General features: G+C 36.6%; 1 protein-coding gene across 1 annotated transcript in view; it reads right to left on the reverse strand.

The window, feature by feature from the left end:
* DENND1B (DENN domain containing 1B) overlaps window positions 1-27238 on the reverse strand; it is a 149459-nt gene that overhangs the window by 38943 nt on the left and 83278 nt on the right. Inside the window, exons 11-14 of the mRNA XM_036388022.1 lie at window positions 17976-18076; window positions 12367-12412; window positions 10749-10850; window positions 2837-2962 (exon numbers count right to left, since the gene is read on the reverse strand). Coding sequence (XP_036243915.1) covers window positions 2837-2962; window positions 10749-10850; window positions 12367-12412; window positions 17976-18076 — 375 coding nt within the window. The remainder of the gene's footprint in view (window positions 1-2836; window positions 2963-10748; window positions 10851-12366; window positions 12413-17975; window positions 18077-27238) is intronic.

Below are 27238 nucleotides of genomic sequence, written 5' to 3' on the forward strand. Positions count from 1 at the left end.
TATTATAAACTTTTCCTATTACATGTCATATTTCCTGTCTGTATTGGAGTAGTCAGATTTTCCATATGGTCCTTTGGAGGCCCACGAACTCTCTGCAAGACCCCTGAAGATTCCCATTTTGCCTTTCACCAATCATTTTTTTCAATAATTGCTAGACGTTTGTCCAAGACATATTGCTATACCGGGAGAATCTGTCCTGTGCTGCAAACAAACAGTTGCACAGAATGAGTGTTCAGTGTGATGAACAGCGTTTGGAGTGAAGTGTTGGATGAGTACAGACACTATTAAAGCTGTTCTTTACTCAAAGTGAATATTAATGACAGTTGTTTCATGTTTCAAGTTGAAATCATACAGGACACACTGTTGCAAGGAAAATAGTTCACTTAGACATGTTTTTCAACTTTCAAGCAATTGATAACTGTCCAAATACATTATTTTATTTTTCACCAGGAGGTTTGTGATCCTCAGAAATGTACTCCAAAACACCTCAGATCTTGATTTTGAAAATATAAGTTTATTTATAGCAAAAGTATTTCAAATATATATGGAAAATATTTTTATTTAAGTGTTATCCCTACAAACTTTCTACATAAATACTACTTGAGTTCCTGAAAGAATGTAAATTAAGTCTGTAGCTGTGGTTTAAATTACCTTATTAGACCTGGCACCACAGATTCCAAAACAAAGGGAAATATTTTCTTTGCAATAGCAGTTATCGAGATTTGATACTCTTGACAAATATTCCTAATACAGCCAAATGTGATTTGATTTTTTTCAGCTTTCCAATTCACAATGGAAAAGGCAAATTCAGAATGAGCTGATTAATCATACGAAATCTTCTTAATTTCTACTAATCCAGAGTGAATTAAACTTTTCTTTCACAAAAATTCTGTGAAGTACTGAATTAGTTAAGATTATGTGAATGCTGCTCAAAATAACAGTTACAAGGGGGCTTTATTTATTTTTAAATATGCTTTGTCTTTGAACAACTTGATATCAATCCAAGATATGCTAGTATTTGCCAGCAGACTTCTGCCTGCTAAGATATTTTGAAATAACTTGTCTTTAAGAAAAAAAAATCAGGCCACAATGGTTTCATAAATATCTTTCTTATATGCAATCAGTGGAGCCAAACCCAGATAAATCTGCAAAAGAAAATGATGCAGAAAGAAAGACTTCAAAGGTCATTTTGACAAATGTTTGCCAGCTGAAATGATGCACAGTGCACTGTTTCCAATACAGTGCAAATGTAGATCTCAGATATGCCAACAGCTAAACTGAAATAAAATGGGAATCAGTTAAAAGGAGAGCTCACTTCAAAAGAGATACTAACCAGGTTGCTAAAAAACTTGCACACTCAGTTCCACATTTACCAAAACAAAGGACTGACAGAAGCTTATTTCTGGTCAGACTAGAGCTAAGGACATAAGCAGACTGACATCCTTCTGTTTGCACATATCCTAAGTGTCCAAAAGACACTTTTTGACTGAACAGCTCTTACTGCAAGCTGCCATGAGTTGGCATGGACTAGTGTCCTCACCTTAAGACTAAGGAGAGAACTACATTCAGGTGATGGCAGAATGGAAAAAAGGTTAACTATCTGTGTTGTTGAAATGATTTGTTTTACTGAAACAAGCAGTGTTGAAATCCAGTGATTTCTAAAACAGGTGCAGCCCTTTCAGTATGAAATGCAAATGGGATTTCCATATTGTAAGAGAGCTGCTAAACACCAACCCATGAACTAAAGCTGTACATGACTGCATGTCTGCACAGGTTACCTGCCCTCTCACAACAGTGGCTCTCAGAGGCACAGCTTTGCAGCTGCTCTGCAAAATGCCCACGGCACAAAAGACTGCCTGGAAGAGAACCACTTGGGGAGAAGGAAAACCCAAGGGCCAAACTCTATTTTAAAGATCCCCCCAGTAAAGTCCTCTTCTGGAATTAATAACTATCCTATCCTTTCCATCAAGGAATACCATAGCTCCTCAGAGTGCTCTTACCTCCAAACAAATACCCACCCATGCTCCACACACCTACCAGCTTTACTAACTTGACTCCTCAAGTGAGGATGATTTTCTCCTGTCAAATTGGAATTTATCTGAATCCATCAGACAACCAAACATCTGATCCTCAGAATTCGATTCACTCAATGTCATCTCAGTGCATTTGATCAAAGCAACCACTACCAGTAGTTTGCAAGAAAAATAATCTGGACTGATGAATGAAATTAATCTCTAAGATTTTTCTGATTAATTATCTCCGACTCAATATGTGTCATCTCATTATTTAGAAATTATGAAAGCTCATAAAACATTAATCAACTGAATACCAGCAAAATGTGAAAAATACAAATTCTGAGGTTCTGATGAGATGAAAAGGGTTTTCGTTTCTCCTGTCTTCCAAGTGTAATCAAGGTAAGTATATAATAGAGAGATACATGGTTTGGCTCATATGTGGCTTCTGCCAGGAAAGAAGCTTCTGCCCTCCAGCACAGCAAAACCTTTGGAAAACCGATGGAGTCTGAAAGGCACAGCCCCTTCAGTTCTTCACCACATTAAGCCATGTGAGCTCTGTGTGAGCAACTTCACTAATAAAATCTGATTTTATACTTAACAAAGAACAAAATTGATACAAATAAGAAAATATCTGACTTTGGATGAGTATTTTCAGCTCAATTCACTGTCGAGAGATGGTGGTATCTTCCAATTCCTTAGCACAGACTGAGATTTAAAACAGACTACTCCAGACCAGCATAAAACATTTCACATTTTCCTTGAAAGAATGAGACCCTGCTCTTATAAATTCAAGGAAAAAAGCAACAGGGCAGCCATCTTACTGGTTTGTATCTCAGTGCATCTCTGTAGGATCCGAAGAGCGCTGCCTGTGCCCGAAGGAAGGCCTTGGCCACTCCGTCGCCCGTAGCTGTCGACTGCTTTTTCAGTTTATTTTTCAAGGCCGAGACCTGCGTGACAGAGTGGAACAGTTAAATTAACACCTCAGAAATTGGTACAGCGAGGTATGAACCCAATCAGCAGGCAAACCATGGTGTCTATAGGTCAGCCAAAAATTCATCCTCCTCCTTGATAGCTTATCTTTTTAACTGCAAGGAGCACCTGCTGGCCTGTTAATTGAAATGAAGGCAGGGGATGATGGTAGAGTGCTAATGCAGATTGGTTTATGCTCTCTTTTTTTTCCCAAGGCCTCTTGACATAAATAAGCTTAATTATTTTACAGTAAAATGCATGTGAGTCACTTCATTGCAGATTTTTGTTCCAGCATAATATGCATTTGCTTGCTTGAATGTAGACAGTTGGATCTGTTTTACTTAAGCTATGAAGGCTTATTTTTAAGGACTCTTAATGGTCACTTACTAGTCAGTGCCAAGGAGTATCTCTTATTTTAGGTCAAATTCCTATCTTATATCATTTACCATGCAACATGGGAGTACCTGCTACCAGACAAATAGTTGAGAAAAGTTTTTTGTAAATTCAGTGTAACACTGCCTACAGAATTGTCCTTGAAGATAAATGTGAAAGGGAAGGAAAAAAACCCAGTAATTAGGAAGTGCCTGCAGTTTAGAAGAAAAAAAGACCATTCTGATTATAGTGCTTGACTTTTTAAAGGAGGTTTCTGTTTTTTACTTGGCAAGTAACAACCACTGGTTAGACAGAATTAGAGAAAAAGAAAAAAAGAAAGGGGGGAAGTTTTAATTTAAGTGACTGCTACTTCAACATATTTTGGAGGAAAATCATATAATTCTGGAATTATTACAAGATATGTGGAATTATACACAGATACAGTCTATACTCTCCTAATTTCCATCATGAGGGACACCTGGAAAATAAGTCAACTCTACTTACATAGAATACACATTTCTACATCCCTTTGTATTGCCATGTCCCCAACAGAGCATTATTTAAGTCTGTAAATGAAGTAACATTCTGAGTTACTATTTAAAAGAAATATTATAAATACAAGTTTATCACCAAAACAGCTTTCATTCTTTTGGAAATATATGCAAGAATGAGCATCTTTTTGTTTCTTTATGCAAGCAGTCCTGACTGCTCTTGTAGATGATGATTGTAATTGAAGTGTCAACCTAATTAACAACTAAACTTTGAATAATGCTAATGAGAACTGAACATGGCATCAGAGAAAAGACCAGCTCTACAGGTGATAAACCTTCACAGTAGTGACATTTTCCAGTGTAAAGTCACAGTTACTGTGATCTGATCAAAGAGAGAGACCCCCATTGGGTCCAATTATAACTATAGTTTGGAAAAAAAAATTATTGAGTTATGATGTTCATAATCTATGCAGAAAGGCCTTTACAGTATAGGTCTTTTCCCCATAGCTGTGATCTTTTCAATTTATATCCAAGCTCCACAGATCTAGATAAAAGTTTTGAGCCTGATTCGTTTAGCCCATGGAAAGCACACACCAAGGCTCACTTACGTTCTTGCCTTACACCTCAAAAGGAAAAAAAAAGTACAAGTCCAAGCACAAAAACCGGTTAAGAAGTTCAAGGTTGAAAAAATAAATGCATGTCGTGGATTTGTGGTTTGATTTTTTTCTTTTGTTCTGTATTGTACAATTATTTTACAGTTGTAAAAAATAAGACTTCATTGCGGGAAAATAAAGGCATACAAGGAAGACCTGCCTATAGACAGTAGCACAATTTGACTAAAATAAAAGCAATACCATTAATTCAATAAGAACTGTCACCGCTAAAATTTTGTCTCTGTCAAGACAGGCAAAGCATCTTCTCAATGTAAGGGAAGGAAAAGCATCTTCTAAATGTAAGGGAGGGAAAACGTAAAAAAAATCTCTAGACTCTTTTAAATCTACATTCTTCTAAATTGTACCTTCTGATTCTGGGGAAATTATGGCAGATGATAGGACAGGTTAAGAGAAGAGGGAGGGTAAAGATAATGCAGAGCAGAGGGATTACACAACCAAATGAGGAACATGAATGAACAAGGTATTTTCTAATTTTCTCAGTTCAGGCAGACCCTAAGCACCCTACTGCAAATTTGATTAACAGGATGCTTTAGGCAAAAAATGTGCTAAAAAGAACAGCAGAAAACAACCAATCTCCTGCTCTGCTAGTGTGTTATTAGCTCAGCATTATTAAGACCCTCCAATGGCTGGCAGTTTGCAGGCAGGCACCCTAGACAAATACACAACTTTCTGTGCTGTCCTGGAGAGAGTTTGAGCCTCAGAAAGGCAATGCCAGTATTCAAAGAAAGCTCCTCCAGCTCCTGCTTCTCTCAGGGGGCAATGCTTAAAGGCAAGAAGAGCTCCAACAGATTATTCTGCAGAAGAACGAGGAGCGTGGTGCTCTCAAGAAGAAGTCTGCAGAGATCATGGGAGCCACAGCTGTGTGTGAGCACAGCCCTGATGTGCCTGCTGTCCCCAGCAGGATCCTGGCTGGAGACCTCAAAGTGCCCCTGGGACCTGCCATGGCATCCTCCAAGCTGAGGCCAGTGAACACACAAGAACAGGACCGTGCTTAGTCAGGGCTCAGCCCAGGCACACTTGGGTAGGCTGATGGCAAATTCTCCTAGTTCCACATGTGAATCAAAGTCAGAGTGACAATGCAGTTACTACAGCCAGGATAGCAGGCACAGGTAAGAGACAGGGTGCACTGATCTCCTTGGAAGGACCTGGTACACAGCAAGATTGTGATTGCTTACATCCATGCACCTCAAACCAAGGAAATGTGAGACCCCTTTGGGTGACATCATTAATAGCACTTGAAATTATTTTAAAATTATACTATTCTGACACCAACCAAAAAACAGGAAGCAGCATCTGTATCAAAATCTTTTCTTCATTTATATTTCATATTTTATATTTTAGCCCATTTACCTAACAATGATTGAGAACGCTAAACCTTTTTTCTTTTGTATCTCTCTTGCAGAAGTAGCCTTTTACATAGTTTAAAAATAAAGAACTGCAAGAAACAAACTGCAGGGGTTAGAATGCTGTTAGAATTTATTCCTGAAAGACACCAGTGATCCGCTGCAGAAATTGTATTATTAATTTACACTAGAAGCAAACTGTTTTTATCTTCTCCTAGCAACAGTTTCTCATAGGAAGGTGACTTCATTGGACTGCTAAACTGCCAGTGAAGAGCAATCAGAACTTCAGAAAGGTCTAAATCAATACAATAGTTTTTCAAAGATACAAATGAGACTGATGTGCAATTAAGTGTATCTAAAATGCAGAAACACACTGTGTTGGTCATAGAAGCAAAAAGTAGAATTTATTTAAATGGTTACCCATACATCCTTTCTAGGTCTCCTAAAATCTAAATATCTGATAGACAGAAAACATGACTAATACCTCTTCAATATCCATGTGAATAGAAGAATTATATATAAATTTAAACACATACAGAAGAATAATGTTGTATTTGTTTGTTATCTGAGAAATACAGAACCATACACTGGAGTTCTGAAGGACTATTAGATCTCTGGAAAAATATATCCAGTTATTTCTCTGGTATTAGCAACACTTCTTATGTTTTAAAGTACTTTTTGCTGTTCTCCATCAGATGATACCACTACAAAAGTAAGTAGAAGGTCACTCTCAAAAACAAGAAAGTAAGAGAAGATCACAGAGAAAAGGAACAAAACAAACCAGAGTCTGATATTTAAATCACCATTTCTAGTTAAAGGGGGTCTGTGTGTATTTGAATATTATCTATACACAGAGGATTAGGCATCTCAGGGAGACCTCCAGCATTTAATAAAAATTTCCTCATTTAGACAAAAACAGCTACTTAAATGCAAATGTTTTCAAAACTAGCTGTACTTTTCAATCTCATATGCTAGCTTCTAAAACTCTATCAAGGTTCAACAGAATCTCAACTCTAAGTTCACAATAAATAGTCATTTCATAACACTGCAAGCACTGCTGACTGCGGAGTTTCTAAAAATATTTTTGTATACTTTCTGATGGAAAAAAACATCATAAATTATGCTATTTATATTTTGAAAAAAAATCTTTTTTAATTGCACTGTTATACTTTGACTTTAATTTCTTTGTAATACCATTAATCATTGTATTTTACAAAATAATTTGCACTCCCAGTAATCGCTGCATAAAGTAACCAATTTTTTACATGAATTACAGCCTAATTGTCAAATGCTACTTTTAGAACAGTAATGTTCATATGCCAAATTTATGGTGTTATAATCCTCTAAATTTAGGAATCTCAAAACTAAATCTCTGAAGTCCAGTTTACATTCTGTACTGCATCACAGTGTGTAGGTACCAGGCAGTACAAACACTGCACATCTTTTAACAGCTCTGTGGCTTTTGCAGTTGACAATATTTAACCACCACAGAAGAAACTAAAAGACTATAAAGTCTGTTGTCTTCTGAAGATCATATTTATAAAAGTTCTGCTCAGTCTATGATTTCAAGTCATTGAGATTTGGTTGCTAGAAGTGATGCTGTCAATTCTGCAAGCTGTTTAGGAAAGTGCTCACATCTGAGCAAAGGAGAAGTCTTTATGTCAGAGTTAAGTGCAAGCAGGTATTGCAGGGTCAGGCCCAAAATTTTTAAATTTCAGTCTATGGTCACGTATGTTCTTCTAAGTGCTGTATATTATTAAAGTGGTGATCTCAGTATTATTATATTAGGAAATTTACTCCCAGAGAAGTAGCTCCTTACTTTCTTTTTTTTTAATTAAAAAATAATAGACAAATTCAGAGTGAAATGATGAAATTTAAAAACAAGCTTTCTTGTCAGAAGAGTGAAAAAAGAGGGGCTTTCCCCCTTCCAAGAAAACAAAGGATTCCTGAAAGTCTTGCCCTGATTTATTCTTCCAATTTTAAATACCTTAGGAGTAGCGGAACTGCTACTGGCATGGTAGTATTTCTAACAGTCAATAAATCTAAAATATTATGTGTGAATATTGGAATGAAGCCATTAAGAAGATTACAGCATGCAACGCAGCAGAGGGTCCTCATGAAAAAAGGACTGGTAATTCAGGACAACTGTGACCACTGACCTTTGAACAGTCAAGACCACTGGTCAGTCTGACAGAATAATAGAGTTCACATGCATGGAAAGTCATCCAGCCTGTACCTATAATTTAAATGCTTAGGTAAATGATTTAAAAATGCCTTTAAATCTCAGTTAATTTATTATACAGTTTATTAGACAACGCCATAGAATAATGTTTCTTTCAATCTTAAATTTATCCTGAAAAAATTCACGATCAGAGCGTATATACAAGGGTAAACCATTAAATACCTATGCTGTGAGGACATCATCAGGCTTATTGATCAAGAAAATAATTACTCTGTTCCCTCTGGACACAAGAAACAGTTTTAGAAAACTTGGAAAATACTGCATTTCTTTTGTTAGGCTGTTAACCAACCTGGAATCAATTTTTGAAAGGGACAGTAAGACTATAACTTCTTTTATATTTTCAGTTCTTCATTCTATTTTAATGCCTTTCAGAGGTACTCATTATATTTTTTCATCAGAAGTTTTACTACTTTTGTATGTATGCTTACGAGGCTTTTCTATATAAGTCAAAATGCTTCACACATGTATCTTTGACATTCCCTTTAATGTTTTAAGCCTGACTTACCATTTTGACTCTACACTCCTGTGCCTTATACTTTTCCCCAAGATGTCAGCAGCTGCACTGCCTCTCATGAATGCAAAAGGAGGACAAGCATTTTGTCACCTTATGAACCAAACACAGCCCTGTGCCTTTTGTTTCCAGGTTTTCTAACTATAATTGTATATGCATTCCACCAAAATGTTTAATTAAAGTGCCTTACAGATTGAAAAGAAGTAAGAGATGGGATTATTCAAATTAAAAGCTTCAGTATAAAATCCTCAAGTTCTGCAAGTAAATTTTGCATAGAAACTGGCTTTTTTTGTTTTATGTTAGATATGGAAAAAATATTTTAAGTCTAGTCTGTACACTTGGATAACCTACATTAAGATTTGCAGTAATAACATGCATATATTCTGGGAGAAAATAAACTTCTAGAAGTAGGAAGATCTGTATCCCTATTTCCTTCATTCTAGCCTGCTTATTTAGAGATCATTTTGATATGCACCTGTAAAACACATGACAAGTGCCTCTTATTGCACAAAGATCCATTTTGGCTGTTCAAAGGACCTCCAGCTGTAACTCCAGTATCTCATGGAATATGATGCCTAATTCTCCATTCCACATCCAGCTATTATTTAACATGCAGGCCTTCATGACATTATAACATCAACCCTGTTCACTCAGTGGAAGTCCAGTTAAAGCTCCTGACACACCAGGAAATGACTCTTTATTTAACTTGTTATACTCTCAAATGACAGAGTACAGTCAAAGTTACTGTATATATGCTTGTGCATGTATCCATGCATTTGTAAATCAAAAAACATCGCAAAAATATACAAAATTTAATAATAAATACGCTAATGTAAACCACAGAACATCATAATAATTTTTATCGTCTTTTACATTTCTGAACTACACTTGATACAGAGTCCAAAGACTGACCAGATGATCTATAAAAATGTTTAGACTTATTTTTAGATCATTAAAATCAAAGGGCAGTGTCATGAATGCTATCATCAAGAGTTTGACTTCTATTGTACTAAATATATACAAATTATCAACAGTAACAAAAGACACAGTATGCCACCACAGGATATTACTTTGATTACGACAGGGGTATTTTATGATTTACAATTTCAGAAAATGTAACTCTTTGATTTCATATTTTGATATAAAATTCTTTGTCTTGACAACTATTTGTGACAGCTTGTGCATCTTTAATTGAATAATGAAAACAGTGGTTTCACAATTATATTCTTTTAGAGCTCTACTGGGAAAAACAAGATAAGTGAATTTTGTGACTGTTTAAAATGATACACAGAGTATGTTCTCCTATAGGCAATAAAAAAAGAAAAAAAAAAGCAAAAAAAAGCGGGGGGGGCACCCTCTGCAAGATCAAAGTCCAGAAAGAACTGGCACTTAATTTATCATCCTTTACAGACAAAAGACAGCTTTCGTCATTTCAAAAGGATCAGATGTCTTTTATGACAAACTGGGTTTGCAGTTTAATTTACAAATAGAATTCTAAGTAAGCAGTCTTTGCTGTGCCAAAGCAAATGACAAACAGTATAGGTTTTCATTCACGCAGCCCCCAGCAGGATAGAAGAGATTAAAATAAAACTGAAATAATTTAGAAAAAACAAATAAATGTTTCACAAAGTTGAAGAAGATCAAAGCCTGAATTTTCTGACCCCAACTGTACAAGCATTTCTTATTATATTGACCAGTGCCATCAGATCATTAATTAAAAGGAAAGCGCTGGCAGGTGGCAGGGAAGCAGAAGCCGATAATTGGCCCCCTTCTTCTTTTTGCCTTCAAAAACTCTCTGGTTCTTTTGCAAGACATGCCACTAGGCAGACAGAAATGCCTACTTTGTAATATAATGATTAAGATGAGATGAAGAGACTCTTGCGTTTAAAGCAGCTCTGCCTAATGAATGCAGCTGGCTTTATAATTATGATCCTACTTTTACAATAAGGAATATGATGTTCCATTCAACGTCTCCTCAGCTGTCAAAAAGGTAAAAATCTCAAATGTAGGGGTCTGCACTAGGTGCTTTTCACCCCCTTATTCCTTTTACAGCAGTTAGCAAAAAAAGGCAAAAATAATTATGAGTAATTCAAGCACCTATATAAGAAAGAATGAAATGTCTAAGACTCACCACTTCACCAGGTAGGTTGTTCAGGTCATTAAAAGGGGTTTCTAGAGTGTTTGTGTCAACATTTAGCAAAACCACATCCTCCAGGGATCTATTTTTTACTCTCTGTTAGGAAGAAAAAAAAATACTGAAAAACAATTTACTACGGTGTCCTCCTGAAGTACATTTTTCTTATACTGTGATAAATTACAAATGATGATTTTATACAAAGGACAGTAATGGCAAAAAACAGTTGGAGCTTTAGATGTAGAATTTGGGAACTAAATACAGCATTCAGAGTAGCTTTTAAAAATACTTCCTATTTTTCAAACACTAAGGTATAATCTCTGAAAGGCATTTATACAGAATGCAGTTGAATATATTGGATAAATACATATTGGAACTACACATACGTTGCAACAACATTTCATTCTCTCATATTTTTGTCAATCAGATAAGATATTAATCATATAATCAGATGAAAACCAGAAAAAAGTAAAATTATTTGCAGATTAATGTAAGTACCAAGCATAGGATGCCTACTATTATCACAGAAAAATGGATAAAATGCTTTTTCATCAGTGTGCTTGGCTAGCAGCTAAGAATTAAACAATTTGTTCCTTTCAGGAAAAAGAGACAGAACTCTTTTCTATATGGTCCTACAATAATACATAATAATGCAGTGCAGGAAATAATTCCTGAAGGAACTGACTTCTTTTTTCAGGGCAGATCTTTCAGTTCCATTATTTCCTTATTGAATAAGAAAAAGCATCCTAATCAAGATATTACAACTGATGCATGCAGGTCATAATGATCTGGGAGCACAGAAGGCTGTGCCTGGAGTTGAGAAGTGTAGATGATATAGAAGGCTTTTTTTTGGAAAAACAGAAGTGCTGGTGGCTCAGGGAAGAACCCACCCTATCACCTTAGCAGATGTGAATTGATCCTTAGAAACTGCTTTAGCAGAAGTGCAAATCAAATAATGTTCCCAAATCAATTATCTACTCTGCATGATAATCAAATGGCACATGTAGGCTCCACAGCATAATCAAATGGTTATGGAAAAAGGCAAAACTATTTCTTACCCAGCTATAATGTACCAGTCAGCTGAGTTCTGCTGTGTTGCTTAATGTTCAAATCTGTAAAAGCCACCTCTTGTTTTTTGGCAAAAAATACCAATTTCTAAATTAATAGGTAGAAATGTTATGGGATGTAGGTTAGATTCAAGTTTTCAGAGGAACAGGAACATAAATTATCTGGGAAATCACAGTAATGCCGAAATCTGAGTGACGGTGACTCCAAAATAAATTTGGAGCTGTTGGACCTGTTCCTGAAAAATAAATTTTTCCTCATTATTGGGGAAATCTGATACTAAAGTGCCAAAACGCAGGAAAATAGCTACCACTGAGCTATTAATAAGAGAGAGAAAATCATGATGTAGAGCTACATGTCTTCCTAAAATACTTAAAAAGTAAGATTTCAATGTGTGACATTTTTTACTTAGCAAAGCATATGAAGCATAAATTTTGTAATTCTGCATGCTAAAATACAGGGATTTTTTCTAAAACATTTCCATTACAATTTTTTTTATGGCACACACACCTCATGCTTCCCAGTACACTGAAGAGGACAGTAAACTTACCTCTATCAAGCTTAAGTGGACGCCAATTAGATAAGGCATCGGTGCACTGAAGGAAAGGAGTGGAAAACATCAAGTTTTAAGCATAACACTAATGGAATATTTTAAATCTTGGCACATAAGACCCTAGTAGACAGTCACTGTTTAAGACAGTATTAAATGAATACAGTTGTTACAGGAATGTTTACTAGACAAGGAAAATTTTGTTTTACTCTGCAGTGAGGATGACGACCAATTAAAGGATACTGCTGCAAACTATGAGGCATGAGCAAGGAGGCACCTCCAGACCTACTTCCAATAACTGACCACACTGAGCTAACCCAGCAGATGTTCCCAAACTGGGCTGGTTTTAAAACAACAGCTGGAGGACATGGTCTTGGTTACTATCACCACAGTGCAACACAAACATCATTACCATCAGTTTTGGTTTTGAACCCTCCCCTGGCAAGCCTTTGGAAGCTGTATAATATCCTATTTAACTCAAGATAATCTCCTTCCAATTCTCCTTTCCAATTTCCATAAGACAAGGAACCATATTCTCCGAGTAGAACAAATATTCTCCAAGTAGAACCATATTCTCCAAGTAGAACAAAGCTGCTGCAGTAAGACCTCCTGCAGTATGCAAGCAAGAAACTGAATTAGGCTTATTTATCATGGTTTCCTACAATCTTCTGTTCTGGCAACATCTGACCGAGAATATACTCAGTGTCCAGCACTGAAGGAAAAAAACCTCAACAATCACCATGAGACTTTTGGGTACTGTGAGATTACTGACAATATTCACTCTCAGAGAAGTGAGCAATTGACAGGCTGTTTTAGGCAACTCAATGGGAAAGGAATGACTAACAGACTACAGAGAAAAAAAACGAAATAAAAATAATCCCTGAAAAATAATGGAAGGCAAGATAACATACAAGGGTACACAACTCAGAGTAATTTCTCTCATGGCAATAATCTGATCACAGATCTGAGCCAGTGGCACTGACTGATTGGTGATTGACTTCCCAAGGATGGGGCAAGGTTTCACTGCATCAGTTCATGTGGTCTCATCCATTCGGTCCCACCTCTGGGACCAGAAAAAGCAATTCTCACCTGCCTACAACTACAGCCCATTTTAGAAAAATCTGTACACCCTATGGATTAGCCAATTGCTCTCATTAACAATGTCCCACAGGAGAGGATCAATGCAAAAAAAAAAAAAATCCAAACAAAAACCAACAAACAAAACCAAAAGCTCAGACTGACTGAGGCCCAAACAAGATTTCATGTTGTCTATGATATCAAAATATAGGTTTGCTGCAATTGCAAACTATCATGGCTTAAGGTTTCTAGGCAATGGGGCTTCCAAAAAGGAAAAGAGGCCTCTATTTTTCCACACATCTTTTTCTTAGCACAATACTGACAAAATTTAGCACTTCCTGATGACTTCATCCAGGCTAATCCCTATGTCTCTATGAACTAAACACAAATTACATGGAGTTGTAAACGAGTGTCACTCCAGAGCAGACACCCATATATTCAGAGAGGATTTAAACAGCTTTAAACCACTCTATAGATTAAAGAATGATTTGTACTATGTAACATATTTAACCAAGCCACTAAGAATGATTGTGGCTGACATGTTACTGAGAATTCTGCTGCAGAATATGCAGCAAAACAGATCCTCAGGTTCCTCCTACCAGGATATCTCAGTGCTACAAATAATGTGAACAGGCAAAACTACAGTGAAAACAAGTGCTATGTCATGTATGGATTTTATGCACACTTGTTTTCTCATACATCAACACTGTGCCAGTAGCTTCACCATGCCTGTGCTGACTTAAGATAGCTGATGACTTGCTCCATTAATAAATCTGCCATTAAAAAGGGAAGCATGTAGCTCTTTTCTCTACAGAACAAAGCAACAGCTACATCATTTCAATTTTGAAGTTAACAGAATAAAGCTACAAAGCACATCTTGAAAATGGATGAAATAAAAACTGCAGGCATGGAAAGTCAATTTAATTGTTTTCAGCAAAAAGTAATTTTATTACTGCTAGATTCTGAAGCCTTAGCAGCAGAGGACTGTAATATGCACATGAAAATGCTTACTATGATACTACTGGGAGCTGCTATAGTGTTTTATCTTGCTTATGCATGTTATCACCAAAAATATCAATCAGTGGTATCACTGCCCAAAATAATTACTATGTTATGCAAAACATCCAAGTTAATTGGAAAATAATTGCCCCATTCTCACGAAAACAGACGTATGTATATCCTAACTCAGAAGAGTTAAAGATCTCATAAAGACCTATTGCAATTGCAACTTGAATTTTCTGATTGCATTACATTCTCAACAGAGCACCAGTATAACAGATGCTTTATCATCCACAGACAAAACTGGCATATATTCTAATATTGGTGATTCAGTTTGCCAAGATATTAGACAGAAATTTCATTAAATTAGTTTTCTTCTTCACAAAAACTAATTTTCTTCAAATATAATTACTGTATCAATGTTCAAACTTAATTTTTGTAACAGTTTTCTTGAAAACCAGCCACCCACTCCACTGAGTGCAACAGTCTCCTTTTACTTACTTAAATGTAGAAGAGAAATCAATTTTTTATAACATAATATAAAACTCAATTTTTTATGAACTGCACAGTGGATTTTTTTCTGCACCTACAATGAGTATTACTTTCTCAGCCTATATTTTGCTACCTACTAGAAAAATACATTTCTGACATCTCCTTTTTTGGATGGTCACTCCAGTTCTCACAGTGGAGCTCCCATAATGGCACTCCAGGCTGAGCTAAGCTCATGGGGGTACAAAGCCCCTCCTGAAGCCATGAACAGACCCTGTGCTCTCCCCTGGAGCCTGGCACTCACAGCCTGCCACTCCTCAGGGTGGTGCAGTCCACACTGACCCTCTGCTCTGGGCTACTCCAGCATCACCTGTTATATTAGGTCTAAATCCAGCCTGTAAATCAGGCAGCAGGATAGAAATTAATAGATTTTTTAATTAAAAAGGCAAGTGAAAGAATTGAAATCATTTTAACATAGACTTGTTTTCCTCAAAGATACATTTTTCTTTTTTCTTGCTTACAAAATGTACCAGTTAGGCACTTAATGTAATTTATCAAAGTCTAACCCCACAGAATTGCATCCTTTATCTTGATGACATTATGAAGATTCTTAGTCCAACTAATAGAAAAAAAAAAAGTGGATTTCTCTCAAAATATGCTATATGATTGATGTGCCAAAAAAAAGGTTACAGAATAAGGCCTATCTTTAAATTAATAGATTTAAATGAATTTTATCTTCGCTTAAAAAAAGCCTTACTTCTACAGAATGAACAAATTATTCAATTGATATTCCCCTACTTCATATATTTGAATGCCATTTCAGGACAACACTAAGAAAATGAGACTTCATAGGAGACATTCCAAGAAGTCCAAGTGAAACAGTGACAATGAAATTTCTAGGCATGTTGAGCTAAAATGGCACTTTTATAAAATGAAATTTGCTTATAAAAATGACATAAAAAAGAGAAGTATGCAAAATAACTTTTGAATTCTTTTATTAATTTTAAATTGGCATGATCCTGTTGGACTGCAAACTACGTCAGGCCTACTACAAACTTTGACCTTAAGAATTCATCAAGGTTTTTTAACTTGCTATATTATATACCTATGAGGAGAACATTTATTTACCGTTAATAATCAGAACATGAGGAAAGCTAAGTCATTTATGTGTTTTTATTACATTTTTCCAACCTGTCTCACAAAAGAACCATTCAGATGAACAGAAAGAGAAACGTAAATGCACAAAAATCTGAGTCAAAAGGTCTGAATTACTGTGATAAATTCATCAGTTGTGCATTTCTTTTCATGAACTTTATGTTTCCTTTTGAACATCTCTAAAACAGGGGAACTTTTTACTCCATCCTATTGCACTACTGTGAAAAAGAATAAGGCATATAAACGAATTTTACAAGTTTCAGAAACTCCATGCTCCTTTTTAATGAGTAAAAAAATTTCTCAGGTCATACCACAGTGACCTAGAATCCCAACTATTATCATCATCACATGGAGCTGTGTACAGCATCTAATATTGTTATTTCTGGAAACATATGTGGGCTTAGAAAGAGAAATAGAAAAAAAAATCTTCTCATATTCAGGAAGCACTCTAGAGGGCACAGCTTGCATAAAGGTGTTGATCTGCCTTCTGAGAACAGCATTTTTGGAATATATGAAAAATCACATCACAAAGGTTCTGGCAGTAAGCTCAAGTAATACAAAAACTAAAACACACTCAAGTTCTACCCCATCCTGGTATATTTTATCAAAGGCAGGAGGAGAAACAATTAGGACAGAGTTTCTTCAAAAGAAGACTATCATTAAACATAAAAGGCTTAGCTGTACTTGTAAGTAAAAGGAGGAGTTGGAGAAAAACGTTTGTTTTCTTTTTTAAAAAAACAAATAATATACACATGAATTGTAAGAACTACCACAGAAAAAATATATACCATGGACAAATATTGTGAACTTCAGGAAAAACTATCAAAGACACTTAAGGAAACATAGTGAGGATTTGTTTGAAAACAAAAGTTCATTAGACTAGATGGAGTTCAGTAGAACAGCAATACATTCGTAGGTTTGAGGGGGGAAAAACCGAAACCAAAACCAACAACAAAGCTCAGCAAACACATAAGCATAATTTATTTCTATGAAGAAAACACAGACTTAGCTCTGCTTAGGTAAGTATCTGGCTGGGTCTCAGGTTTTATATATAATAATAATAATTCCTAATCTCTAGAACGGCTTGAAATGGTTCATTTTCCTAACAGAGCCAGAGAGTCTAGGTAAAGTGAAAATCTCTAGGGATGGATATTCCTGCTTAAAGGGAAAATGGAAACTCTCATTTGTTATCTCTGCCACTATTCTGAATAAAAGCAAGAAATTGTGAAACACAGGCATGTGGAAACATCATCCCCTAGGAAGGATCAGAAGCGAATCAAAAAGTGATTCTTCTTCTTCTAGTTAAAAATATGCGAAAACCACAAAATCAGTCATGTGAACAGAAACTCATCAGGAAAAGCAGAATTCTTATAATGAAAATTTTGGAGTCCCAAAAGGAGTTTTTAAGCTCTTTTGGGAAGGGGCTGGCTAGAATCCTGAGCGTGGCTGAGTTAAAATACAAATACTAAATCACTGATGAATACTAACATCTGATTCTGGAAAAAATGATCAGGGTTTTTTGAATGCTTCTAGAAGTATAATGTATTTCAACTTAAAATAAAAGCCAAATAAAAGAAAACTGTAACATGTTTGCATTCAAATTATTGAATGAATTATCTTACCAATAAAACAGAAACAGTTCTTACAAACATGATTCTAAATGCTGCACTAATAGCAATCAGTAATTCAAGATACCAATTCAAATACTACATTAAGGCATGCTGGAATACCCCTAGTCAAGTCATCATTTAAGCATTGGCCTAAGTGCTTTCATAAACTGGATCCTGTATGTTCAGTTCACACTAAAGAGTCAGTGTTTTCATCAGTTACTCAGAATTCTAAGAGAGGTGAGAATCTCAGAAATGGGGATAACAGGTTAGCTGTCTTACCAGCAGTAGTCCAGAAGATGTGGAGGAAGCACTGGGATGTAAATATGTTGCCAATACATTGGATACAACAATGCAGCTGACGCATGAACACAAGCAGTTAACTAAAAATAAAAATATACACACAGAATTGGAAACAAAAAAAACCATGAATAAAAAGAAAATATAAAATCTTAAATTAACTTTAGACATGCAAAAATCTTAACCTCCCCAAACCACCTCTTAAATAATTTTGTAAATTACTCTGAATTGCAAAAACACATCCACAAAGAACTCTGATGTATGTATACAAGCACATCATCTGCAAGAAGGCAGGCTAACAAGTCAGCCCTCCCTGCTCAGCTATTCCCTTAGAAAAAGGGAAATAATCATGAATTGCTTGATGCAGTCGTGGTCAAACATGAGCATTGCCATGAACACACAGGACTGAAGTGTACCCCAGTTTCACCAGGCTCCACTGAGTGGGAAAGACTCAGGAGAGTTTTCTGGTCCCATTTCTGCTATTTTTAACTGGAATTGATCTGAAGCTGCATGAAACCACAGAACAGCACTAAACTCAGAAGCAGGATTAACTCCTGTTTGTGTTACTATCTTGATTTCCAAACTACCTTATAAAAAAAATCTGAAGTGAATATTCCCTGTAACAGAAAAGCATCTTAATTACAATTTTCCAAAATTCTCTTCCCAAAGCAGAGACTTCCAAGCCTGACACAAGGATCATGGAAAATGAACTCCTTGACCAAGAAAGGAGGTGCTACAAACTGCTTACCATTCCAAACAGACATCTCTGGTTTTCTAAAACAAACAAAAAAAACCACCACAACCACCACGTTACCCCCAAAACAAAGAAACAAATAAGTGTGGAATTCATTAGAAACGGGGCCAAGTTCATTCCACAAGTGAACAAAATAATCTTGCAATATGTAAAGAATTCCAATTTGATCTATCTTTGCTGTAAGGGAGTCTCTCAAATTTCATTATTTTAATATGCAGGCACAGAGTTACAACAGAATGAGAAAAAATCCAGACTGTTCACAGCATGGTAGCCTATATCCATCCCATGTAGCACTACAAACCTCATAGAAAAAGGGGAAAAACCTTTTAAGAGAATGACCCATGGAGAAGCTACCAAGCTAATGGAAAAGAAGAGGCTGTCCTAATGTTTTACATCACAACAAAATTACTGCCCAAGTTTAACTTGATAATAGCACTGTTTATTAAACATGAACTTTCACAGTAACAAAACAAAGAGCAAAAAATAAAATGTAAATCCTGCTCATACAGCAAGTGCTAAAACATTATGGATTTTATAGGGAAAAAACAACCCTCTTTGTGGAACAGATCAGCAGTTAAAGTGTTCACATCCTGGCTCTCTTGGACATTTAGATTTGTAAATAAAAAATTACACTACAATTTTGTACACGTATTTTTACACTAAAAATGAAAAAAGCATTTATAAGACCATTGCAACAGAAATCACAGACAATTACAATTTGTGCAGCCTAGTTTGCTCAGCCCTCAGATTAATATAACACGATTAAATATGGAAAAGAAGAGGGCCTGAAAGCTCCTGAGGGATATCATTAGGGCAAATTGCCAAAGAATGAAACATGAGCCAGTCAGGAGAGTCTGGAAGCTGCAGTGGTACCAAGGGACTTGAATGTTCGACAGTTGGAGCTTCAGTAATGTGTGAACTGCAGGTTAAGGTATCAGGAGACTCTGCTCACTGACACACAGAATGTCACTATTGACCAGCGAGCTGCCCCAGCCTGACAGCTACACAGCAGAAAGCCAAGGATATCATAATTCCCTATTTAAACTCTTCCTGGCACATTAACATCTCCTTTCTTAGCTTTACACCACATTTCTGCAATTACTCTCATTTTGGACTTATAATAATGGGTATTTTATTAATTATTGGGTTGTTACTATGAATTGATTTGGGGAAGAAATAAATGAGTACCTTCTCCCTCTTCTACACAGTGCGATTTATGAGGTTTATTTCCATATTATCTCTCTGTGTAGTTGAACTAACACTACTGTTAGCACAGTCCAGCTCAGCATTGTGTTTTTTGCTCTTTCACTCAGAATAGATATGGTATTATTATTATGTCCACATACTTTTGTACACAGTGTATAAATTTCAAAACACAACAACCTATAGAAAAAATCAGCATTTCTTGTATTTCAATCAGAGGCTGCAATAAAGCTGAGCATACAGTTATACAGGATATCCCCTGATGTATACAGTTGCCTCCTCCTCCTCTTAATAGGCATTCTTAAATTATGAATTAAGATGACTATACTATTTGCATGAAGAAATTTCCCTATCTTATGCATGTCTGTTATATTTTAATTCTCACTTTAACAGAGGGACTATGGAATTCCTTAAAAACATCTGAAGTTTTATTAACTCATTTTATAATCTGTATTTTAGTGTGGCACTCCCATTAGCACCTATTTACCATTTATAATTTTTTAATCTACTATTTTTTTTTATTTCTAGCAGGAAAGGCAAAGATTTGATAACTTGCGTATGAAGCTTTTGTTGTGCTGTTGATAACTTTTCTATTTAATAACATCTTTTTTAAACTTTTCCGTCTATGCTGTTGCAGTATGTTTCCAAACATTTTAGTATGCCATGAATATGTTTTATAGTTTCCTGTTTACAGCCTGTAACACAAGTTGCTATGGGATTGTGCTGCTCTTCAAACCGTGCCACATTTTATTATTCTGCCAATGTTGCCTTTAAGCAAATACTGATAAGATAATTATGGATTTCATATTAAAATTTGCATACTTGTTGTAAAAAATCTCTTTTTTGCTATTTTTGCTGTTTCAACGGTGACTGCATTTCTCAAATGCATTAATTATTTAAATAACCTTCCTCTTTAACTGACACATCCACTCCACAAATCAGAATGGGAACTGCTGTGAGCCCTGAACAATGCTGCACTTAAGGAACCAGGCAGTTCAGGAGATCAGAAAAGCAGGTACCAGGGAGAACTCCACCATTTACATCAGAGCTCCACAAAGGTGACACCGGATTTGGGGGTGTCCAACAGTGTCCATGCACAGGAGCAGAGCCTGGCAGGCACCTGCCAAAGGCTACAGGGCACATCCTCAAACAGAGCGCCCAGCACAGGCTCCCAAGCAAAAAAATGAAATCTGCTTCTTGACCAAGTGGGGATGTCTTCTGCAGAAAGCAATTCCTTACACTTTTTAGGCACAATGACATCTCTCTGGAGTCTGTCAATTGGCTGCTACCTATTCCAAAAGGAATTATCAAGAACTACCTTGAAAAGATATGTCATGGATCATAAAAATCAAATGAGTACACATTCTCCTAAGTTATCTTGAAGTTGTCTTCAGTAGATACTCTCCCAAACCATCTTGAAGTTGTCCTCAAGACCGTGTCCAACCCTGCCTTCCATTGACAACTGGATATAAACACCAGCTGTGAACTGTGATTCCTTTTACAGGTAGGTTTTACATTAAAAGCAAAAGCCTCTGTCCAATAAAATTTCCTGTAAGTTTATGTATGCACACAGATATATCATTGCACAACTCTGCAGTTTGATGAAAAACCTTAAATTATAACAGACAAGTGCTAAAGAACCTAGTTTCTGCAAATCTCATCGTTTATTTCCTGGTTTGAGGCAATAAATGATGTCAAGACATCCTCCTGTAGTTCATTTCACTACAGAAGATCTACTAGAGCTGTGTTTTTATCCATTAAAAATGGATAAGACAGTTTTTAAGTAAAGTTTTTTCAGCTGAAACTCATTTGCCAACACTCAACAGAACTTCTAATACTTTTGCTTCCATCAATTTTGATACTTAGACTGTTTTTCTCCATTTCAAAGAATGCCTTCAAGTTAAACAACTTTTATTTTCAGGAATAAATCTAATTATCTTTTTAAAATTGGTTTTAATAATGTGGTTTTAAATTACATGAACAGCATGAGTCAAATTATTTGAATTAGTTAAAAGCAAAATTTTAATGTTCAACCCTTTAACAAATAAACACATCTAATTTGAATTCTTTAACATTTACACTGGGCATAAGAAGTTTTATGTCTTTTTCCATCAGTAATAGGCATATTAATAGTACTGAGTCCTACTGAAAGTTTCTAGTCTGTTTCTGATCTCTCCTGATAAGATGCTGCAGCCAGAATCAACATGTGAGCTTTCATATACTGCAAAGAAAGTAATTGGTGTTTTCTCCAGAGTACTCCAGTGATTCTGGTAAAATAATTTTTATCTTTGGCCCTGTAAAAAAAATTCTGAAATTACATGCCCAGTGAAAATACAGTCTCTCCAAATAGCAGGAGACTACATACAGAGTTTGTTAAAATTCTGTATTTTTGTATAATTGTAAAAATTAATGAATTGCAAAATTCATTACTGGTTGACAGAAAATTGATTACTACCAAATCTCAACAAGACTGAAACAATGCTCAAATTCTATAGAATGATGAGCTCCTTTCTACCTTATGGCAATAAGCAGAAAGTTGGGAAGGCTGTTGTTCAAAATCTATGCAGTAATGAACATGAACAGCCAGAAGTTTTAGTTCGAGTTGATCAAAGCAGGCCTACCTGCTCCAGGGAACACAAAGAGTGCAGCTCCTCCCCTCCCTTCCCTCGTGTGGATGCAGTAATTCTGATGTCTGCATCTGCTACCTCAATGCTCACTTCTACCAATGAATCTTTCTGCTCTGTATTTCAAAGAGACTGGTCCCTTTTTCTGTTCATGTCTCTTCCTTTTCCTCATTTCAGGTCTTGCTAAAACACTGCAACATGTCTGGAGCCACACTACTTCAGCTGAAACATTTTCTGCAGACTCACAGATAATACTTATCTGATACCTATTATTCACACAATTTCTATGAGTAACATAAAAATACCTGTATGCTGCACAAAAGGTTACTGGCAATTTCTTTCTATCGATATAAATTACTTTCTTCAAAGCCTTTTTTATAATCAAAGGTAAAAAGAGAGGAAGAGCATAGGTGGCAAGATTCGCACACATTGCAATGCACAAACAAGAAAGACAGAAACTGATTAGCAGAATCTTGTAAGAAAGCCAAAAACAGCAACAGAAGTTAAACAAATGCTAAAGTAAAATTAACCTGTGATTCTATAGAACCTTTCAAAATCTACTGCAAGCAACTAAAGAACTACTGTGATAAAAGCATTTCCTGAAAAATCGTCAAACACTGTCAATCTCTGTCAACACCATGTCCAGAAATGGGTACTGGTGTGCTCTCTCCCTCCTCCCTCACAGTCCCAATGGGCCAAAGAACTGCTTCCCTCCCACTGCCTTGACCACACATATGTTGAAAGATGCCCAAGATTCTGTTTAGTTTCGTTATCTCATCTACTCATTAATACCTATAGCAACAAACCCTAGGGGATGGGTCACTGTTTTACCACAATTACAGCAGTCACCATCAGGCTGGACCAACCCTTGTGGCTCCTTCCCCAATATCCCAGTTCACAAGAATTACTGAGAAACGCTGTCTGCTTCCTGAAAGGGGAACAGTTGCATAGGTGAAAGGAAGCCTCTCCTCTACATTACTGCAACTCCTAAATTAAACCAACTTTATCTTAGAGGGGCAAACACATCTAAATCCTGTTTGATTGAGAATGAGATCAGGCCCCAAACCTGTAACAGGTGCTTGACATTTGTGGAGACCAACCTTTCCATCCACTTCTTGAATGGGGGGCAGGGCAGGGAGAGGAAGACTGCTGGGGAGTGAAAGTGGGAAGGGAGATCTTGCTTTTGCCAGTTTACAAGAGAGCATAAATCTATTCCCAGCTCTAAAGATTAAACAGTCAGACTAAATGATAAACCTAGCTGATTCTGCCAGCACTGGTGAGAAATCAGTGAGGAAAAAAAATTTAGCAACAAAAAAGAACAGAATATATTGTCCAAGCCATGATATGCAAAGCCACTTCCATGCAATTCTTTAATTTAGCTCCTGGCCAATCATTTTCCATCTGCCATCCCCATAATCTTTAGGAAGAAAAAGAGGGAGGACCTTAAATGAGTCATAATGCATTTTCCTCCTGTTGGCAAGATGAAAATCCAGCTCTCCTCTCTCACAGAAGGGAAAGAGAAAGGGAAATATATTTCCAGTTCACAGATGAATATTTTAACTTTTTCCCTTCTAAAAATTAAAGATGTAAAAGAAAACACTTATATAAAAAACTTATTTTCTCCCTGAATTGCTGTTGGGTTTTTTTTGGGATTATTCACTTCCTTTTATCATTCTTTCTGGGGAAGGAAAGGGAAGAGATGAGTGTTATTCACGATTTTGACAGCACTTCATATACAATCAATTTCATTCTTTTCTTGCAGTTCTTGATTCACAAAGCAGCATTATGGCATCATTCTTGTGCATTAGCTTGGAAGAGAAAAGAGAAGGCTGCAGACACGGCTTGTTCCTTGCCCATGGCTCCAGGAGTGACACGCTGCCCAAGAGCGGAAGCTGAGCAGAAAATAGAACTGAAGTGGTAGTAGACAGGTGAGTGCTCTACAAGGAGTACCACTGACATACTGTGCCTACACCAGGGACCCACAGGCACTTACAAAGATAATCAGAGGTATCCATATAACAAAGTAGGTGTGGGTGCAGACAAAAAACCATGTAACTTCATTCAGTTTCTCACTGTTTTCATACCACAAAGGTTTTTTCTATTTTTCGTAGGTTGAAAATGAAACTCTTGGAAGTAAATCACCAGGTTTTGTCCCTAAGACACCAGAGACTGGGTTAATAGCATGTCTCTTTTGATACTCATCCTATAATAAACTACTATGCTTCTTTATATTGCCTGCTCAAAAACTGCAGTTTCCTCACATTTCTTCATTTCACCTCTGTATTTTCTTGATTTGTTTACTCTTATTTTGACATTCATTTATTGCCTAACTTCTGTATCTGTTCCTCACTCACAAAACCACAGAACACCACAAATATATACATCTTTGTGTCCCTTTCCTGGCCTTGATGCCTCCTTTATGACCCATCTCCATGGAGGAAGAGCTACCCTGCCATAAAATGAGGGGATTCTGCAAATGTTTCTCACCTCTGAAAGGAGAGCATCCAGGAAAATCATTTTTATTAACATTTCTTCCTCCAAAGGAAATCCATGGCATTTTCTTCTGCCATCCACTAATTAAGAAGCAGCAGGGACAAATTTCCTTGTGAATGGCTTACTTAAGACAATTTACTGTAGCAAAAGTAGAGACAACCACCAATGATGCTATAGCTCATCTTATCACTGGTGAAATGAGGGAAATAAGAGTGATAAAGCAGTAGCAAGTATGAAAAGGGGAAATATTGCCATACCAGCACACCAGACCAAGGGCTGGTATTACACTCACTCACCCTTCAGCAATTCCTCCTCATTGCTTTTGTTTCACACAACCACCAAATGACTTCAGTGGTACTTTCTGTAGGGGGGGAGACAGTTCTGCTCAACAGAATAAGGACTATTTCCCCTTCAGCTCTTCTTCAGCCCAACCACAAAGGACTCAGTTCCTAAAGGCTTCTCTGAGTCTCACAGCAGTGCCCACACTGGCTCTACACAGCATTTAGTTCCCTCAGTTTCTACTGAATTGCCAAAAGTCACAGGAAAATTAAATTCTGGAGCTAATTTGTAGATCTGTCTGTCTACATGCCTTTTCTTTTTACAGCATGGATTTTTAAGGCTTGGGATTTCAATTTATTTTTTTTTTTACAACACCCACTAATGGAGTTCTTCATGTTTTACATAGATGGCAGGTAATAGCAATTTCCAACTATTTACTGGCTTTTTCCCCCTGCTCTCATTAAACAATTTTTTAAATCACATATTTCAATATCTTTTCACAAATTCCTTAAGCAATTATTTCTCCTGTGGTAATGAGAAAACTATTCAAAACTTCAAGACAGCTCAGTTTCCAAAACTGAGACAGCTTTCCAGATCTGGCTGTGTATTCTAACCCCACTTTATTCCTAATGACATCCTGTAGCTTCATTGCTGGAAAAGTGCTCCCTGCAGGTGTCCCAATGGGAACTTCACTGCACCTACAACAGTTTACCCCCCTGCCCAGTTATCTTAGACTGCCTACACATGAGCTACAAAAAAAAAATTAAATGCCACTTGTCATTTACTTCCATACCAAATGGCCTATCTGAGGTTATATTCCAAAATTAATTCTAATTATGCTTCTGGGAGCACAGTGAGTATCAGCAGAATATCCATTCTGCCTTGCAAGTTAATGATAAATTTCCATCCATTTCTTGACTTCTAAGAACTAAATTTAGCCCTTGAACACTTCCAGGTCACATGAATTTGAGATATGAATTAAATTTTAAATCTGTAATACTTTTTCCTGAGCAATTGCGGACAGTGTGACAAGAGCTAATGAGAAAAGAGAATAAAGCCAAGAGTCCAATTCACTGAGGGCATCTGGGGCAACTGTAGAAAGCTGTCTTCCCATGGAAGCGACAGTAAAAGTGATTCCACAAATATATGTGTGCAAATTTATATGCATGTGTGTAAATTCAGTGCTCCTACACCACCAAAACAATAATCTGTATCTTTTGTTGATATTTATGTCTGTTTTTGTAGGGCTACCAAAGAAAGCCAGAGGCAGCGCCAAGCAGAACTTGTAAGCACCATGCTCTGAGACACGCCAGGCTTGTATTTCCCAAAACAAATACTGGTCAAAGCAGAGATAACATTTAGACATTTGCTTTAAAGTGTAGCATCCCTTCCACCTGCCAGTGCTGGCTGCAGAAGATCCAATCTAGTTAGCATATTCCTGACAGGCTGCTGAGAAAGCTCCTGTCAGACACTGGCCAGCCGGGTGCTGAGATGGAGCGCACAGCCCCAGCTGACTAGTTAGGGAGAGACTGCAGAGGTACAATTACAGAGGCATATGACAAGCTTTCATGCTTGAGTGACTTGAGAACCGATGACATGGCTTTAAACAGCAATCCTTCCTACCTCCGGTCACAAAACAGCAATAAGTCAACTGATGCACTGTTGTAAAATCATGATTTATTCCTTTGCTTTGAATACATGAGAGTGTGGTATGATGTTCTGGTAGACTACCACAGCAGGTGCACTTGGGGCCAAAACATCTAGGGCCTGCCTCCAGCATGCATAAAATCAATGCTGTAGCTCAGCCTTCCTAGAAAAGCCAATCCCAGCACTTTAATAATTTATAGAAAGACTGAATTAAAAAATTATTTGTACTGAAACTCGTACAACTA

Source organism: Molothrus ater, chromosome 9, assembly GCF_012460135.2.
Source record: "Molothrus ater isolate BHLD 08-10-18 breed brown headed cowbird chromosome 9, BPBGC_Mater_1.1, whole genome shotgun sequence".
Taxonomy (NCBI): Eukaryota; Metazoa; Chordata; class Aves; order Passeriformes; family Icteridae; genus Molothrus; species Molothrus ater.